A 21,533-nucleotide genomic window follows, 5' to 3' on the forward strand; every position below is an offset into this window, starting at 1 on the left:
CTGTATAGAATTCTAGTTAAGATTTTTGATGCATGACTAGTTAAACTAATTGTTCTGTATTCACATTTATCTGCCCCTGCTTTCTTTGGTATCATGACTATAACACTTTTTTTGAAGTCTGACGGAAATTCCCCTTTTTCATAAATATTACACACCAGTTTTTATAATCTATCAATCGCTTCCTCACCTGCACTGCGAAGTAATTCTACAGGTATTCCGTCTATTCCAGGAGCCTTTCTGCCATTTAAATCTTTTAATGCTATCTTAAATTCAGATCTCAGTATTGTTTCTCCCATTTCATCCTCCTCAACTTCCTCTTCTTCCTCTATAAGACTATTTTCTAATTAATTTCCTCCGTATAACTCTTCAATATATTCCACCCATCTATCAACTTTACCTTTCGTATTATATATTGGTGTACCATCTTTGTTTAACACATTATCAGATTTTAATTTATGTACCCCGAAAGTTTCCTTAACTTTCCTGTATGCTCCGTCTATTTTACCAATGTTCATTTCTCTTTCCACTTCTGAACACTTTTCTTTAATCCACTCTTCTTTCGCCAGTTTGCACTTCCTGTTTATAGCATTTCTTAATTGCCGATGGTTCCTTTTACTTTCTTCATCACTAGCATTCTTATATTTTCTACGTTCATCCATCAGCTGCAATATATCGTCTGAAACCCAAGGTTTTCTGCCAGTTCTCTTTATTCTGCCTAAGTTTGCTTCTGCTGATTTAAGAATTTCCTTTTTAACATTCTCCCATTCTTCTTCTACATTTTCTACCTTATCTTTTTTACTCAGCCCTCTTGCGATGTCCTCCTCAAAAATCTTCTTTAACGCCTCTTCCTCAAGCTTCTCTAAATTCCACTGATTCATCTGACACCTTTTCTTCAGGCTTTTAAACCCCAATCTACATTTCATTATCACCAAATTATGGTCGTTATCAATGTCTGCTTCAGGGTAAGTTTTGCAGTCGAAGAGTTAATTTCTAAATCTTTGCTTAACCATGATATAATCTATCTGATACCTTGCAGTATCGCCTGGCTTTTTCCAAGTGAATATTCCTCTATTATGATTTTTAAATTGGGTGTTGGCAATTACTAAATTATACTTCGTGCAAAACTCTATAAGTCGGTCCCCTCTTTCATTCCTTTTGCCCAGCCCATATTCACCCACTATATTTCCTTCCTTGCCTTTTCCAATGCTTGCTTTCCAATCTCCAACTATTATTAAATTTTCATCTCCTTTTACGTGTTTAATTGCTTCATCAATCTCTTCGTATACACACTCTACCTAATCATCATCATGGGCGTTTGTAGGCATATAGACGTTAACAATCGTTGTCGGTTTAGGTTTTGATTTTATCCTTATTACAATGATTCTATCGCTGTGCGTTTTGAAATGCTCTATTCTCTTCCCTATCTTCTTGTTCATTATGAAACCTACTCCTACCTGCCCATTATTTGAAGCTGAGTTAATTATTCTAAAATCACCTGACCAAAAGTCGCCTTCCTCTTCCCACCAAACCTCACTAATTCCTACTACATCCACATTTATCCTATCCATTTCCCTTTTTAAATTTTCTAGCCTACCAACCTCTTTTAAACTTCATTCCATGCTCCGACTCGTAGAATGTTATTTTTCAATTTTCTGGTGACCCCTTCCTTAGTAGTCCCCACCCGAAGATCCAAACGGGGGACTAGTTTACCTCCGGAATATTTTACCAAGGAAGGCGCCTGCATCATTGCTATATGAAAATGCAGAGAGCCACATTTTCTTGGAAAAAAAGCAGCTGTAGTTTTCCATTGCTTTCAGCTGCGCAGTACTCAGAGGACTGAGTGATGTTGATATGGCCATTTAAGTGATTCTGACTCACGCCCTTAACAACTACTGAAAGAGCTGCTGCCCTCTTTCAGTAATCATTCCTTAGTCTGGCTCTCAACAGATACCTCTCCGATATGGTTGCACCTTCGGTCCAGCTACTCTGTATCCCTGAGCACTTAAGCCCCCTCACCAACGGCAAGGTCTCATTCATAGAGGATGATATATATATATATAAACACACACAAACACACACACATACACACACAGGTATATATATATGTTTTTATATTAAATCACAATGTGCAATAATTCCTGCATTCTAATAAATACAGTATCATAGTATGTGGCAAATTTAATATTATTTTTTTGAAAAATTCTAGTGTTGTGACAAATGAACTGTTAACTCAGTTTGCGTTAGCATGAGTTATTTATTTTTGCCTTAACTAGATTTACAAGTACCTGTACACTCCTCTTTATTTACAATATTTTTACAATTTATCTAAAAATAATTTAAACATTTTTTCTGCAAATTACAGCCTTTCAGATTACAACTATCAAATTACAGAACCATGCAATTTGAAAACATATAAGATAAAGATTACTTTTTTCTTTTAAAAGGGTGTTCAAAGAAAGTTTGAGAACCTTCTTGGTAGAAAGAAGTTGAGAAAATATTTGAAGAAAAATTTAATAACTTTTTTAACATTTTTCAAAAGGCTTTTCTTTTTAACTTGCCCTTTTATGTATATATATAAAAATGCATGAATTACCAAAGTAATTCTGAAGCCTAGCTCTACACTAAGGAATCTCCAAATTTCTCTAAATTTCAAATTAATTTAAACATTATAAAAAAAAATAAAAACTCTCACATAAGTGAGAGTTAATAAAACTGGTATGGAAATAAAAAGGATCAGACTGCTTCACCAAAAGTACAAAAGAATTTAACTATCATTATCTCATCCCTTGTACTTATTTCAGAGAAATTTAATACTGCTTTACAATATTTCAAACAAGAATAATATTGATCCATTTCAAACAAATGGTTTCCTTGATAATCAGTACTTTTATTCCTATTGATCCTGAAGAAGTTAAAAATTTTATTTTATAAGGTATTTTAAATGTAAAGAGTAAATGCACAGTGGATATTGATGAAATTACTGCTTCTATTTTTAAAAAAAATCATAGATATTATTTTTGCCCCTCCTACAAATTAAATTAATGAATCTTTCTACAGTGGAATATTTTTTAACTGCTTTGAGACTTCTGTTAATATTCCTCTCCATAAGAAAGATGCTGAACTTAATTTACAAAATTATAGACAATTTTGCTATTGTCCATATTTTCTGAAGTATTTAGAGAGATTATAGAAATCAACTTTTAGAATTTCTTGAAAAGCATAAGATATTAACATACGTACATTCAACATGGTTTTAGGAAAAAGTTTTCCACTGTCAGCCATTTCCTCCCAGTTTTTAGAAAATATTTTAAATAGCATAGGTAATAAAGAATCCTTTCTAGCTTATTTTTTTTTTGCAATTTCAATATATTTATTTAGTTCAGCATTTTTTTACTAACGATTAAGGTAATACATTACAGCCTTCAACATGCAGTTGAAACTATTTTTCTATTATCTGCCACAAAATCTTGAATTATTTATTGTTATCCTTTTCATAGATGATACAACTATATCTATGTTCGAAGACAATAAATCTACCTCTGCCATTTTTGATTATCAATAAGAAAATGGAATACCCCCAACATGAGATACCATATTTTTGCTCCTCTATGCTGGATATGCTGAATATTTTATCTTCTTTTGTAGATTGTATTTTAATATACTATTTACAAACACATAGCAGCTTTCAAACCATTTTATGAATGCTGGAAAAAAATTATGAAGTATATTTTACATAAGATCAATAATACAATGTGTATGTAATATGGAAAGTATCTGATATATAAAGTAAGCATTTCTGTATAAATGCAGTATTTGGCATACACACCCACATATCCAAATTTAAGTATATACAAATATATTACGCATTGAAATTGGTAAGAATGAAATAGTAAGACATTTCAGTATTCTGTCAAACTGTGTAAACATTTCTCAGTTAAAAAATGTTTATAATTGTCTTTTAAAATTACCGCTCTACTGTTTCACCTTTTTCGGCTATCTATGCAATACAGCACACATTAGAAATGGGTTGTGAGTGGTCTGTAAACATTTTTATGTTTACAACTAACAGAATAGTGAAAGAATAGAACAGTGAAAAAATGAAAAATTCAGGGTAGTGTAATAAAAGGTAATCACATTACATGCAGACAAGGAGCAAACAGTGATTTTACATATGAAAGATATCCTTGCAAGAAATGGTTTCTTATTCCATAATATCCAGTTAATAAATAATTCTGTATCAGTATACTGAATGTTTTAAAAAGAAACTTAAATCTGTTACATAGAATTAATTTGAACATCTCGATTCATATTATATGACACAGAATTAATATAAACATACCAGTTCATGTCACATTCAATAGTTAATCCAAGGAATGACATACATCAGTCTACTTGAAGCCATTGACCATTTATACAGTATTTATATTTTCAGTTTTATATCGTTTTAAGTTCAGTAATAGTATATTTGATTACATTAATATTTAAATAAATTTGTTGAATGTAATTTGGAAATGAGTTCATGGATTAACATACAATAAAAAGAAAATGATAACTGTTTGCCTCCTAGATAAGCAAATTAATACTTTCAACATAAGAGACAACTTTACCTTCCCAAAGAGTAAGATTGTTCACATAAATAATAAATAAAATGGATTTAAGAATAAAACTTGAGGCACCCCCCTCATTTAAAACCTTATTTGAGAACCTCCTTTTTTATGCATATTTGACCACTCTGTTCTATCTATGTATACTGAAAATGACTATCCTGACCCCATAGGAAAAGGCACCTGCCTTATAATGATCCTGGTTGCTACACCACCCCCTCTGTTCCTAGTTTTGATGGGTTTTACTGGAGATCATCTTCTAGACTTTCAATACCTGATTACATATTTCAGTCATCTGTATGTCATTCAGGATATCACCAATGAAAATGCCTCAAAAGTCATTTCTATTGGTGTTAAAACCCATCAACTAATAAAAGATATTTTTCAAACTCACCTAAACCTATAACAAAATATTAATCTCATAAAATTGTTCACAACATCACAGTTTTGACCTACCATACCAAAGTAACCAAAATTACCAGTCAACCCATGAAGATACAAAACAACAACCAGGCACAATTGCCAAATGCACTTACCTGGTAGAAAAGCACCCAAATGGGTCCTAGCCACCCAGGCTACTGTTCTACACTAAACACTCTCTTCTGCAGACCTTTCGAGCACCAAAAACCTTAAAAAAGTTTTTCAACAATGCGCCTCATCTCTAACTTTCCAGTTAGCTTGCAAATCCAGATTCGAACTAATACCTTCAAGCTACCTGACCACCTCTGCATGCCTAAACTCATATTTTGAGCAGACGTACAGCACATGATACGATATGATGCATCATCCGATACTAAGCATTGAGGACATTTGTCCAAGTTAGTCAAGCCAAATTGAGAGCCAGCCTGTCCCAAAATGTGCCATACCCCAAAAGGAACTGAGTCACCATGAGGGCATTGGAGTCATGAGGTGAGGCCCAATGCCCTTACATCTAGAAAGTGTGTATACCGCCCATCTGCCATCTCATCCCACCTGTCCTGCCAAATACCACAACCTTTCTCCTCTATTTCTTGAATACAATGCATAGTCAGTTCAGCTGATTTCTTCGCAGTGTAATGTAACTGATAATCCAATGCAAGGGGACGCCAATTGGTTTAACATCCACAATAACTAGAACTGTGTCACGTGAAATAGTCTTGTAGACCCTCCTCCGCCCAGTAAGTAACAGGAGATGCTGAGCCCTCAACAGAATATCATAGTAGCTTTTATACCCATTCTGTTTGTCCAAACAGGTGCTGTGTAAAGCGTAATTGCCTCGCATACACCTTTATACAAAATTTTTATTGTTTTAAAATTTAGACCCCAATTGGGGTAGACCACCCTGCAAATGCATCACACACTTTCTTAGTGACACTCTGAAAGTGCTCCTTGAATCTGAAATTCTCATCAAGGGGTACACCCAAATACTGTTGCAACGAGACATAACGAATAGGATGGCCCATTATCGAAACACAGGGTTGCCGCATAGTGGCCACTGGCCCTTCAGCGGCATCATGGTGGTCTTCTCAGGGCTAAATAATTTTGTGTTGATTGCTCCTTTCCTTTAATACTCTACAAGCTTGAGTTGCCCAGAATTTTACCTTTTTCCGCAAGTCTTTGACCAGCAAAAGCCCAAGATCAGTATAAGAGATGACATGACATCCATTGGGCAACCTCAACCACATGAGAGAATCAAACTCCACAACCCAAAGCAGAGGACCCAGCAGCACACTGCGTTGGGGACACCTTTTGGTCAGCATCTTACTCACCTCAGTGTCACCATCACAAAGCACTACATATTGGTTACAAAAGTAACTTTGTGGCAACCCGATCTCATCTTGCGTTCATGCTCGCTGTTGTAATTGACACAAGGTAGAGGGCCACCACTAGTTGTTAAATGCCCTGGATATATAAAAAATACACCCAAGAAATACACAGTGCCGGATTTAGTAACGATGTCAATCTCTGTTAAAATTGCATGCTCTGGTACTTAACCCTGTCGAAAACCATACAGGTTCTCCATCAAGAGATTTCGCGAGGCCAACCTTCCATTAATTTGCAAATACAGCACGTTCTCAAACACCTTACAAAGTACTGGTAGATGTATCATAGACCTGCATGATGAATTCACAGTAGGCTCCTTGTCACCACCTTCAAAAAGAAGCTTAATCACACCTTTTTTCCACCAAAGCAGAAAATAGCCAACAAAAAGCATTCTATTCAGAACCTTTGTTATTAACCACCTATTACCTTTGTTATTAACCACAGAACCTTTGTTTCAAAGCACCTATGCTTTGCCCAACAAAGAAACAAACAAGGAGTTCTGCAATGATTCTGTCATACCCAGGAGCCTTATGCCTTGCAAAATTGCAAACAACCTATCGCACCTCTGCCTCAGTAATTTCCAAAGATGCAATACCTGAACAAAAAGAAGCAACCTCATGCCTAACATGTAGATGATACTGACACTCACCCACCACATCATCATCTACAGAAATCATTCAAACTACAGTAAATCATTCAACAGAGTGTGCAATATTTCCATCTTGTCAGTCAGTACACCTTGCCAAGTTGAGAGAGACAGAAGAATATCTTTCTTTTGTTTATGTCCTATAATCCTGTAAACAACACCCCAGGGATCCTTATTGACCTGATCCTGCATGAATGAACACCAAGAATCCTTTTTTGCTGTTCGAATTGTATGACAATACTGGATCCTCAAATCCATATACTCTGGATCAAGATCTGCTCATTGCTCAAGGTCACCCTCACGTTGAGAAGCCTAAAACTACTCACAGACTGCTTCAGATCAGGAAACTCTCTACCACGGAGCAATTCTCTCACGACCCTGTTCTGCAGCACATCACATAAGCAAGAGAAAGCCTCTCTGCCAACTCCTCCAAATTCATAACTTACAAACAATGGCCCGAGACACGAAGTCTGGTCAATAATTTATTGACAAATTTTTGCCTGCTGAACAGAACCATTATACCGGTACATATCATCGTGGACATTTGCGATCTGAAACACAATCAAGACTGTGATTGCTTGAACAATCATCAACTACTGTCCATTGACAAACAGTTCCAGGAATATTCCTTCCAACCATCACATCTACATTTGTGTCGGCAAATAACCTTCTACCATCATTCCTGCGAAGGTTGGCAACTTGCCCAAAACATAAACCTGAAGATTGTGTTGTGCAATGAAACTCTCCACCAACTCCCTTCTGTCATTCATCAAAGTACTGTGCCACCATAAAGACTTTATATTAATGTTTGCACCAATCAGAGTAGGACAGCCACCAACAAACTGGACAATCCTGAGCCATTTCTCTAAGTGACACTCAACAGGGTCCCTATATTGAAAATATGAACTTGCAACATAAAGATGCAAGTCCCTGATTACCAGCTTCATAACAACATGGTGAAAATCAGTGCTGCTGAACAAAGACACAGTCAGATGACTCCTGCCCAGAGTAGTGGACACACTAGCAGGACCAAACAGAAACTTCTGCCAGCCACTGGAACATGGCAAATCACCTGTCACAACATAAGGATACTGCAAAAGAATCACATCCAGATTCCTTCGATCTATGACCTCACTTGCAATCTGTGCAATGTAAGCACCCTGAGCAACATTCAAATGCCTGAAATTAACCATTCAACGAATTGCAGTACTTCTCCACAGCTCTCAAGTAAGATTCACAATCCTTATTGTTCACTGAGTGCTTATGCTTTTTGCTCAGCTTCTTACAATTGACACAAATCAATCCCTAATTCTTCTCGGGACAATCCTCTCACTTGTGCCCTTCCTCTCCACAAGGAGCACGCAGCAACAGAAACTGGCAGAACTTTGCCCTGTACTTGTAACAACACTTAAAACAACATTGGAAAGATATATTCCTACATCCTACAACAAGAAGTCCACAAGCAACTTGCCTTCAGAAACATATACATATACTTTATATATATATATATATATATATATATATACATACTATAACATATGCTATATACAGGTGTATTGCTAAGTCTCCCAGGACTTTCATAACCTATTCTATATGTGAAAATGATGGAAAACATATAAACATATGTTCTAAAATGCTTCATTTGTGAGTTACGGCTAGTGAAAGATTTTGCTCTGATCACAGTTACCCTGGTGAAATGAGATCATACTGAAATTTTTAGGACGTTAATTGAGGAGCAGAGTTAGTGATTTCTTATAGTTTTTGATCTGAAAAATCGAATAAAATTGGTCCCAGAACCGTATCTGCAGTAGTTTTTGAGAAATTTGAGGCAAAAACCCTGCTTTTCTATGTTTGACATACAATAACTTTGTTAAATGGATAATAAACACATAAAAATTTTAAACAAAATTTATACAGAATTTAATTCTAAACAAAACTGTGTAAGGTAAGTTGAATAAAACAAAGAAAAGTTAGAAAAATTCAAATTTTACTTAGAAACAGTACACTAGACCAAGTGCGTTATAAGAGTTTATAATATATGTTCAAAAATGAGCCTTCCATTTTCAACACATTTCTTAGCTCACTGCCTTTTTTTGCTCTTTTTAGTTTTTTAGAGCTGTCCTGGAGTTGTTCAGTCGCATCCATAATACGTATAATTAATTCCTCACAAGAATGTATTTTTGTTTTGTATACAATATTTTTCATCCATCCCCAGATGCAAAAATTTGAAGGTGATAGATCAAGCGATTCCTGGTGGTGGTCAGGAATGTGGAACTCCACGATCTATGCATTTCTCAACGAAATGATTATTTAAGTGAGTGGAAGCAGCACAAGAGAAGTGGGGAGGCGCACCATTATGCTGGAAGTATACTTTGTGTCTCAGCGCAAGAGGATCATTTTCAAGCAGCTGTGGCGATTCTTGCTGAAGAAAGTGCAAGTAGACCTCAGCATTTCAGTGGCCTGGTAATATGAATGATCCAAACAGCTGATTGTGAAGAAAGCCGCATAATATAATGACGCTAAATTGGTGATGAAAATTGCCTTCCATTGTTTCTTAAATATTTACTTCTGCCCATGTACGCTCATTGTGTAAGTTGTTGCCACACCTTTAGTAAAATTTGTGCAGTTTGCACCAAAGCATATTTATAGAGTTGTCTGTTTATATTCCTCCAGTTGCTGAACACCAAACGAAGCGAACCGTCTCCTGGGTGTAAATGTTGAACTGGATATTTATGATAAGAATTAAACTTCTTTTGTTTAAGAATCCTCCGAAACATCCAATGTGAAACTCTTGATTCGCTTAGAAAGATGTTGTGTACCGACGCTTGTTTGTGCTAAACTGCATTAATATGGTTTCGTCAATAACGGTGTCATGTTGGACAGATCATTAGTAGCTGGTACGAATACAGGTAGTGAACCTGCTTCCCAAAGATTGCAAAAAGTCATGATAATTGATTTGGAATCTGGTATTCTGCGATTCAGAAAATGTATTTCATATTCCACTGCAGCAACTGTAGCATTACCATTACACACACCCAAAATTAATACCATATCAGTGTATTCCAATGCTGAAAATAAATATGGCATTACTTCAGTGACAAAGCAATCACATTCAAACTAAAATTCATGTAAAACCTTTGCTAACAACAGCACAGTTCTCAGTACCTGATATATTTAATGTTCCTTACAGAATGATTTAAACACTAATACTATATTGCGTATTTTTGATCAGCTGTTGTTATTTTTTGCCAACTTTGAAATAATAATTTTTCAAATAGTTTATTTGTTTTCTGTCATTAATAAAAAAAATTATTATCTAAGAAATTTTTCCAATTTTTAAAAAAAATTTGTTAATTGCAATTTTTAACGGTAAATTTTGTTTTTGCAAATTTTTAACATGTAAAAAGAATTTGGTTTTTGTTTACGTTAAATAATTACTTTTCTGACAAATGTAGTTATATACTGTTTTTAAAAAAAAATTCAAATTTTTCTATCTTTTCTTTGTTTTATTTAACTTATCTTATACCATTTTGTTCAGAATTAAATTCTATATAAGTTTGTTTAACAGGGTTGGCTGCCACAGTGTTTATGGAAAGGCTTTCCTCAGGGGCCACAAGAGAAAAAAAATATTATCAATTAATTATCATATATTGAGAATATATAAGTAAAAAGATGAGGATCACCTGTGATCCTCACGGCCTACCAGGAAAAACATTTTCTTCATAGGCTGCATGTATTGTAGATGATCCTCACTTGCATTGCTATTAAAATTTCAATAATTTTTTAATTTGACAATTTCCACAGTTGTCTTTACGTCTTAATTAGATTTTGAATATGTTCAGAGAAGCAAGGTAAACACACATTTTTCACATGCACTACACATTGTTGTCACGAGTTGGATTTTTGTTGGGCATGTTGATGACCATGAGCAGTTGATGCTTCTGAATAGCATTAATACATATCTTCTTATGCATTTATTACAATTATCTGTGTTATTTGTTGGTTGCAACACATGTGCAAGTGTTGAGTTATGTTCTTTGTTACATACTCCTGGGGTGACTATCTTATTATCATTTTTATAAATTTGCAACCGTAGTTGTTCTCTTAATTCTGTAATCTGTAACTTTTTACGATAAAATTTATTGTAGAATAACCAGGCATTAACAACCGATGTATTAAGTAAAAGTTCAAATGTCACTTTATGGTACCACCTTATGGTTCAACAAAGTGGTGACAAGTAGCTTGTCATTTGGTCCGAAATATCAATGCCTATTAAAATATCACTATACAATATCAAAATATCAATGCCACTAAAACTGTATTCACTAAAACTAACATTTAGAATTATAAATGTAAAAAGAAACGAACAAATAATCACTATAGTCGCACTAACATGAGTAGAAATAACAACAAAAAGGACAATTTTTACATTGGTGTAGGTATAACTACAGTTGTTGCATAGAGATGGCGCTTGGATACAGATTTGGAACAGATTATTACTGACAGACCTATATATTAATTACAATACGTTCTCAGCACATCTACAAAAGTGATGGTGAATAAACTTCAGTAATGTTTAAGGAACCAGCATGGATACTTGGGGCCTATATGGAATAACTACCTGAAGATTGCAGATGCATCTCATGGCAGCCAACCTGTTAAATGTTTTATGTTTTTATCACCCATTTAACACTTATATGTCAAATATAAAAAACAGGGTTTTTTGCCTGATATTTATCATTTCTCATTTTGTTCAGAATTAAATCTCTACACGGTTTGTGGGTTTATTATCCATTTAACAAAGTTATTGTATGTCAAACATAAAAAACAGGGAACCCAAATTTATTGGTTTTTACCCCATATTTCTCAAAAACTACTGCAAATATGGTTCTGGGACCCATTTTATTCAATTTTTCAGGTAATAAACCATAAGAAATCACTAATTCTGCTCTTTAATTAATGTCCTAAAAATTTCAGTATAACCTGATTTCACCAGGGTAGCTGAAATTTGAGTGAAATCTTTCACTAGTTGTAATTTAAAAATGAAGCATTTAGAACATATGTTTGTATGAAATTTTTCAATTATTTTCACAATGAACTTTTTCCATTATTTTCACTTATAGAATAGGTTAGGAAAGTCTCAGGAGAACTTTGTGATATATTCTGTATATATACACACAAACACATACACACTCATCTTTTATTATAGGTCCAAAATCAATACATCACTTTTAATTTAATATCTGGATGTAAGTATGTGTGCAATATAAGAATGCTGTTTTATAATTACTAATAAAAACTTCATTTTTCAAATTTTAAATTTACACTAACCATGATTTGTAGTAATAATAGATTCCTTGAATCCTGTTCAAATTAATAATTTTATAATTAAAAAATTATAAAATGTGTTTTATAAATATTATTAAGAGAATTGAGTGTGATGTTTAAAACTGAAAGAACAGTTGAAGGATTGTATCGTGAAAAATATTCTTAAAGAAGTTCAAAGAACTTCTAACATTTGTGCTGCCTTTGATTTACATGTGTTTTCTGTATATATATATATATTTTTTTTTTTTTTGAGAAATTAATGTAACATGCATTTTTTTGCTGTACATTTTTTTATCAAGTTGCCCTTCTCATGCCAGTATTTACTGATGATAAGCAATTATATATAAAAAAAAGAAAAGAAAATGGATTGTAGTATGAAATTTGATGTTTAAAAATGTGTTCGTCCTTTTTTAGTTGATATTGCGAAAAAAATAAGATTCAGTTGTCACAAAATTAAAAAATAAAACGTAACCTTAAAATTAAAAATATGTTTGTGTTTCAAATTATTGACAGAAGAATCAGTGCTTCTGAAAATAATTAACATGTTCGTAACGTAAATAAATTTGCAGGCATGTTAGTAAACTTTGTGTGTATGCACAGAAAATTTGACTAACTAAACTCTTATTAGAGAAGGGGATTAGCTAATGAGGATGAGAATATATAAACTACTGTTGGAAAAGATTTTAACTTAATCACTTTAATTATGACAAACTGTTTAGAGTCACTGGAGTTGAATTAATGACACTCTTAGGGTTGGTCAACCTGAGTATGAATAGCTTTTCCAAGCCAAATTGGCATGGATCTGATGAACAGCATAACTGTATATCTTGCTGCCTAACGAGCCAGAGTTTATATTACTACTCGATTAAAGACAATATCTGTACAGTATGACTATTGTTTATTTCAATCAATGAACAAATTCACATCTTATGTTTATTAGTTACTTATTTAATCCTGAGTTTATATATTATTAAATTAATAATTTATCTCTTTATTATATACTGAAATAGATATGTTATGCAATATTATGCAGACTAATCGACTGTTACTGAATAGGGTTTAGGCCTAAATGCATTTATTTATAGTTTTATAATTGTATGAAATATCCAAACCAAACATGCACAAGATTGATGTCTACTGTTTGTGCTTTGCCTTTTGTCTTGGGAGTGGTGAACAACTATATGCTAGCCCTAGGCTATGAGTCATACGTAAGAAAAATTTCTTTATTCAGATTTGTGTAATTAATTACCAAATGATGTGTCATTCAAAAGATTCAAATGAAACATTAAGTCCCTATTTATACAGACTGTTTATGATTCATTCACAGACTAACTTGTTTTTGTAAATGATTCTGTTCTAATTTATACTGTATATGCAGTTAAAACCTGTCCAGTTAATTATGTGTATCCAAAGAGTACAAGGTTATTATCTGATTATAGCATTTTTTGAGTTTCAATTCTTGAAAGTATTTGAAGTCTTAAGTGAAATTTTAAAAATAATTTATTTGTGTTAAATTATTTAATTTTTGTCGGCTTTATTCTTGTGGTAGTGAATTGATTTTATTATTTTGCATATTATGTCCAATTTAGATAGAAAAGGCATTCGCTGCCAAGGGAAATAAATTATCCGTAACATTTTTAAATACATGCAGGAGAAGCTGTGGTTGGAATGTTTGTTAATGACCCAAAAAAGTTGTAGAATGTGTTGCGACTGCCACAGGAGTCTCAAAAAGAACAGTTTAATGAATTACTAGTGAAATAGCTTTGGAAAAATTCATTTCTCCTTGCAAAGGAATGGTGTGCTCATGTTTGTACCCCACTCTTTAGGCCATTCATCACGCATATGAAAAAATTGGCAAAATCATCAAATTTTTAATTTGAAGCTATGACTAACATAATATTACATATTACCATCAGAGCTTGTTATCAAATCCATTCTGAGATACTATCGTAAAATTATCTTTTACCTTTTAGTGTGTTTAATTTAAGAGTGGTGTTATAAAAATTCATTTACATATTTTTTATTTTCTACTTTTAAATGCATTTAATATAAGAGTGGTTTCTAAAAAGTTTTTTTATATACTTTTTAGTCTTCATAAGTTTAAAATTTACAATTGCGCTAGCGCACAGGTTTGGGCGTATTTAGTGAAAGATCAGATCGGTGCTTTTATGGTGGGTGAGTGTAATCAAAATATAGGGTTAAACGATTTAATTTCCAGATAACCAAGATCTGGTCAATCAAGAGAGTACTTGATTAGTTAAACAGTTAGTGCTCAATGTGTTGATACATAGCCATTTGAATCATGAAAATTGATGAGTGGTTGCTGAGATATTACTGTGGCACTGCATCGCACCCCCACCCCAATTTCCAAATGGCGTCTCAGGGACACTTGGAAATATTATCATCTGATGGGTACCAATGAGAGCAGATAGGGTTTATCAAGGGGGTCGAAAAAACATTTCAGAGTTCTAGGACTGACCGTTTTCAAGATATTTATGATTTTCACCAAAAATTCGGATCCGGTTAAAAAGTAAAAATTTTCCCAAAACTTTGGTCTCTACTGTACATAATTTCTAATAGCAGCTGTATACCCTAATATATCACCTAAAATTTCTTTCACTAAAAAAATATGCATGTAAACGAGGTTGTATAGGTTCAAGGGAAATTTTTTTCACTTAGCAACTTAGGTACATCTTAGTGACTTGAAGATGTTGCTAAAATAAGTTGTCATTAGGAGCAAACCAGTCTGCAAAATTTCAGAGCGAATGGATAATTGGAAGTGCTTCAAAATTCGACTGATAGGTTCCATACCATGAATCTCACATATATAGCCCAAGAGCGAGTTAATATGAGTGTTAAAAATAAGTCAGCTAAATATATGTATATTGTTTTGTTCAGTTATGAATTAATTTTTTTTATATAAATATAAGACTAAAAATAATTTAAAAATTTATGATGTTAATTTGTTTATTGATTGGAATAAATATTAGTATAAAAAAATACTAAAAAAAAAAAAAAAAAAAAAAAAATTGTCTCGTAAATTAGTATAAAAGAATTAGTTAAATTAAAAAATTACTATAAGATAAAAAAAAATTATACAGTATATAAACCATAAAATTTATTACACCATATGTATACTGTCTTCCACGAGCAGCATATTATAACCCCGCACTAGCTAGGCCTAGATCAGATCTCTGCCAATTCAGCTTGGACAAGCTATACAAGATTCACCATTGAAGACATAATGTTATCCATTTATCATTAAGTAGTATCTGCTGCATAGAGGATCCACTTCTCCAAGTAAAATAAAAATCTAATAAATGAAAGAAAGAATATTACTGGTCTAGATTACAACGCTTTGACAGTGGCTTTGGTGGGATAAAAATCAAGTATTCTGTTATCCTTAAAATTAACTCGTGGTTATTTGTGGCTAACATAATTTTTTATAATGGTTATTCCTTTTTTCTTTATTGAAATTTTGGGTAGATTACACCATTTTATGTCTTTTACTGTTAGTTATTTCTTTCTAAATCCAGTTGTTTTAACAATCACAAGATTGTTAGCTAAAAAAACTAATAACTGTTAGTTATTTAAAAAAATGATGTGCAGTGTTGAGCAATTAAATATTAATTGTAAACTTCCATTGTGGGAATTGAAGGAGCACAACATCTTGAATTTTAGGAGTTTTTTGCTCACGTGTATTGGTATCATTAAGCACAAGTATGCAGTTCAGTGTTTCAGCAAGATTAAGCACTGATACACTACAGTGTAAAGTCATTATTAAATATTAGTTTCCTAGAAAAATGGATTCCCACAAACAAACCGTATGCCTAATTATGCCAGATCCTCAAATTTGTCACCTTTACCTGTATGGAGATATTTAAAGACAAATTGTATTAAATCCATTGTGCTTCAGTGTAAAAAATGATGGCAGGAATAAAGGGATCTGTAAAACATTCATCATAATACATTCCATTACCATATTTGTCAGAATAAACTTATAAAATATTTGGTTGGGGTTTTGAGACTACTTTTTTTGGTAAAGAAGAGTAAATTAACTGTCAGGTTGATATTCGAAATCAATATACGAGGTGTGTGAGAAAAGTAATGAGATTAGTAACTGCGAGTGATCTGGCAGCGCTGTGTCTACCGGTCTGTGCTAGACTGGTTTGTTCATCCCTTTCACATGTTCAGTACGAGTTTCAATTCCGTTCAGCCAATACATTATTTTTGACAGCGCCATCAGTGAAGTTGTGTTACAAAAATGGAGCATAGGAATTTAGAACAACGTTGTGCAATCAAGTTTTGTGTTAAACTTGGGGAATCCGCTAGTGTGACCTTTGAAAAGTTGAAACAGGCCTATGGGGATCATTGCTTATCAAGAGCACAAGTTTTCCGCTGGCACAAATCATTTTTGGAAGGGCGAGAACACGTTGAAGATCAACCTTGCTCAGGGAAACCTTCAACTTCAAAATCTGACGAAAATGTTGAGTGTGTGAGGGTCAGACCGTTGTTTAACAATAAGGATGATGAGGGAACAGTTAAATTTAAACACTTTCACCGTACATCAAATTTTGACATGATTTGGACATGTTTGATGTGGTTTGTGTGAAATTTTGGTTTGTGTGAAATTGGTGCCGAAAAAACTCATAACGGAACAGAAGGACAATCGAAGAGACGTGTGTGTTGATCTTCTTGAGAGGATTGACAATGACCAAGAATTCTTTAATTGTATGATCGCAGGTGATGAATCCTGGATATTTGAGTACGATCCTGAAACAAAGCGAAGAGTGGTACACTCCGTCATCTCCTAGACCGAAAAAATGTCGAATGAGCAAATTAAAGATCAAAACTGTGCTGATTTGCTTTTTTGACAGAAGGTGTATCATCCACGGCCATTTCCATCACAGAATGTTTGACCTCCAAACGTATTCCTACAGTTCCTCACCCCCCCTATTCACCTGATTTGAGTCCTCATGACTTTTTCCTTTTCCCGAAATTGAAACTTGTCTTAAAAGGACATCATTTTGGAACTCTGGAGAACATTCAAAAGACTGTGACCGACCAGTTAAAAGTCCTATCAGTTGAAGCCTTCCAGCGCTGCTACCAGGAGTGGGAACAACGACTCCGTATATAGCTGCCCAAGGGAACTAGTTTGAAGGGGATAATATTGTTGTTTGAAAAAAATAAAAACTTTGGTAAGTAAAAAGTTAGTATCATTACTTTTCTCACACACCTCGTATGTACTTAATGTGTTAAATATTAAAAAAAATTTGTAAATTTTAAGATGTTATTGTATTTTTGTTTGCGACAAAATCATTTTTCTAAACACATTTCTTTTATTGTTGAAAAGCATATCTAGATGACGTGATAATTTTTTGTGTATTTTTTTGTGATTATATAAAATTGTAGACTCCCTCTGATTTTTATGAAGTTTGGCATATGCGTTATTTAGGACCTAAGTTATTAGTTACAATTAAAATTATTTGTCGGAAATGCCTTTCAACCGAGTTACATCCCTTGTGAGTTACACAGTAGTCATCAAAAATCTCATAATTCAGCACTGTATAAGTGTAATATACATTATTTTCAGGCTAAATGATTGGTTATTGTATACAATTATAGACTCAACTTAAAAATGTGACAATTTAATATTTAAGGTTAATGAGACAAGTTTTGTGAGAGTTAGGTTATGTTAATGTCATACCAAGTTCAGTACATGGAATCATTAGTTATCTAACCTAATCTAACCTTAACCTTGACCTAAACCTAATTAAATTTCACTTGAACCAAGGTATTTACTCTGTAAATAATGTGTATTGTACATTTATCAAAACCTATATCTTAAGCCTAATCTAACCTAATATATTTTTAAGTCATCTAATCTTATTCCTAACGTAATTTCAGTGAAACCAAACTATTTAGTCTGAAAATGATGTATATTACGCTTGCACAGTGTTAATTAAGACATTTTTGGTTAGGGTTTTCTATTTAAAAATTTAAACTTTTTTTAATTAATTAATTAAAAAAATACTTTTTAAATTAATTAAAAAAATTATTTTCATTAATTTAAGTTTTGTTAATTTAAAAAAAAAGATGATCATATTGAAATTAATATGTTAAAATTGCAATTTATTGATCTTATGTAGGTAATATAGAAACTGGAAGCTTGGATACCGGTGTAATATCAAGAAATGTTGGTCTTCGTAATGAATTAGACTTGTATGTCAATGTGCTGAATTGCAAGTCATACCCTGGCGTTACTGCTAGACAAAAGGATATCGATATTATTATTGTAAGACAAAATACAGAAGGAGAGTATGCCATGCTGGAACATGAGGTATTGTTATTGTTACCTTATAGGTGATAGTATGTAGTTTTCTTTGTTTATTTATTCTGTTTATACTTTCATGCTTTATGCTTTGATCAAAATTTAAAAAAAAATATTACAGTAAAATCTCAAAAATTTGAAACCCAGATGAAATATCTGCATCAACATTAAAAAAAAAAATGCCTGGAGCTGTTCATGAATTGAATTCATCAAAGAATCCATTAATGTAAATTAAAATTCTATTAGCACAAATTATTTGGTATTAATTCACCTATGTTCTTGAAGTTTTTCTATTTGTACATATTTTCTGGTAAATAATGTTTTTCCTTATGATTTGTGATTCTAGACTAGTTTTTTAGCTTTATCAAGGCATATAAGGTTTTTTAAAACTGTTGTCATGATTATATAAAAAAATTCAGTCATTCAAAATGGAAACATTTTAAAAAGGAACTGAACATAAAGAGGTCAAGTATTATTTTTGTTGAACAATATGTACGTGTAGCTCTTGTGTCCTACCAATCATTAGTCAAATCAACTGCTTCAGGAATACTAGATGATCCTTGAAGGGATATGCATTAGTGTAATAAGGATCCAACATGTATATAATAAGCTACAATTAAAGCACCATCAAAGTTCAGAAACCTTCGTAACATGCAAAATGAAGGAGGATTCTGATAAGTTTATTATATAAAGAAAAGATGTGGTGGGACTTGCACTACAAATTTTTTATTAACATAATGTGCAGGAGACTGGTTTCATCATGCTTTTTAGTCAATTTCTATAAAAGCTAAAATTGATTTTGCACAGTATTTTTGTACTTGAATTCTTTAATTTAAAATTCAGAAAAAGTAAGATTTATTGACTTTTAATGATAAGCCATTAGAGGACAATCAATTTTCTAAATTGTTCAGGATCAGCTAACATTGATGGCACATCATCCTTCACTGAAACAAAAAAAAAAATGCATCAACAAATAAGATGCTTATGAAAGTTTTCATATTATGAAAGTCATTTATGAAAAATAAAAACAAAAGCAGTACTTAATTTGAGCTAGGGAATGCCCTTAACAGTGATCTTGTGAAACAAAGTGGATTAACATTATCATATTGTTCATATATTTTTATAGGTTGTAATATGTTATTTAAATAAGAATTAACTGGTTCAAAACCCCTGATATATGAATTAGAGTTCCAGCTTTTGCAGAAACAATGAGTAATCGATACAGTTAAAAATTTATGCTGCAATTCCAGTGCTACGTAGCTTGGATTAATCATTGTATTGTTTAAAAAATAACATTTATGGCTATTATCAAGGAGTTAAATACTTCTCTTTTTTTTTACATATTCCCTAACTTTCCTTTAAAGCTTCCTCAGGAGTCAAAGAATTTTCTGTTTGTATTCTAAAATTTACTACTTTCATGCCATCACTAAGTTTTTGCGAATTGAATTTTAGTTTTAATTTATAGAATTTACAATGTTTCATCTTTTGTAAATCTTAGTAATGGATATGTAAAAAGTGTTAGATATCAGATGACTGTATAAAAATAAAATGTTTGTAAAGTAATTTTATTTATAAATTTCAAATTAGAAAGTTCAGTTTTACACCATTTGATATAGAAAAATTACCACAAAAAATGTTTCGAATTTTTGAGGTTTAATTATTCATTTATTTAGGTTTTTTCGTAACTTTTTATATTTCTAGTACCAGATAGTAGCCGTTGTTTACCTGCTAGGTAGTATTCTGGTATGGAAAGATTTTTTTTTACATTTTAAACCTCTATGTTTAATTATTTCTCTCTGAAGTTATAATCTAGTTATCTTTAATATATATTTTGTGTAGTTCCTTTGTACATATGATAAACTGCATTTAGAGATAGATAGCTTTTAATTTTTGCTAGTTATGACAAAAAAAAAATGTTTTTTCTAATTTTATGTGAATTATGTTATTATAACTAGAATTTAGACTAAAATAAGAGGTCGGGTACCTAAAGCATGCATCTCGTGTGTTGCATATGTTATGATCTGTAGAAGCATACAGAGATAAAAGCTAAATAGAATGTCCAAAGTTTGCATAATTCTGTTTTAATTACAGAAATATTTCATTTAGTAGCAACTTACATATGACCTGGGGTCAGCAATTTCTTATAATACTCTTGTTTCAGTCACCAGGAATATCTGGATTATCTGCTGATGTGTGTACTGCAATTATATTATTTTTACTATTTGCATGTTTGCTAGAACTTTCCCTTTTATTCCTACTACTCTTTAACCCACGTTACTACTACTTCCAAGGTCTACATTTTTTTTCTTGTTTTATCATACAGCCAACAATTTTCTTCTTGCAGTTAAGTAGTTGAACATCTTCTCTTGATTCTATAAATTGCATTCGGTACAATTTTTAGTTATTAAAAATATACTAGAATTGAGCAAATTATCATTAAATACAGTAGAACTGCAGTAACTGATAACAGTATAAATATAGTACAGTAAAATTTTATAATATTTATCTTTAAATTATGGTACTTATCAATTGTATATATAACAACACTCAATTTCTCAGAAAAAGAGAACAGTTTCATTTCACTTATTTAAACAGTTTATAAATGTATCTGCTGTTTTTTTTTAATTGTTCGTAGAAAATGGTTTATTAGTAAACATTCCTAAGGTGAAACACATTCTTTGACCTAAATGAGAAATGTTTATTAAGTATTTCTCTTTATATTATACATTATTACTTGTTATACAAATCTGCAAAGAACATTGTTTCTAAATATATAATGTGTTATGTTATTATTAAGTGTTGTACAAAAAGTAGAGGGGGA

The 21,533-nt window shown here is 32.4% G+C and overlaps 1 protein-coding gene across 4 annotated transcripts in view; it reads left to right on the forward strand.

The window, feature by feature from the left end:
- Idh3g (Isocitrate dehydrogenase (NAD(+)) 3 non-catalytic subunit gamma) overlaps window positions 1–21,533 on the forward strand; it is a 101,608-nt gene that overhangs the window by 26,616 nt on the left and 53,459 nt on the right. For all 4 annotated transcript variants that reach the window (XR_012756076.1, XR_012756075.1, XM_075362787.1 and 1 more), the window contains exon 5: window positions 18,531–18,721. Coding sequence is in view for 2 of the 4 variants with exons in the window: in XM_075362787.1 (XP_075218902.1) it covers window positions 18,531–18,721 (191 nt within the window). In the remaining 2 variants the exon portion in view is untranslated. The remainder of the gene's footprint in view (window positions 1–18,530; window positions 18,722–21,533) is intronic.

The sequence above is a fragment of the Lycorma delicatula genome, chromosome 4 (genome assembly GCF_047948215.1).
Source record: "Lycorma delicatula isolate Av1 chromosome 4, ASM4794821v1, whole genome shotgun sequence".
In the NCBI taxonomy this organism is placed as follows: domain Eukaryota; kingdom Metazoa; phylum Arthropoda; class Insecta; order Hemiptera; family Fulgoridae; genus Lycorma; species Lycorma delicatula.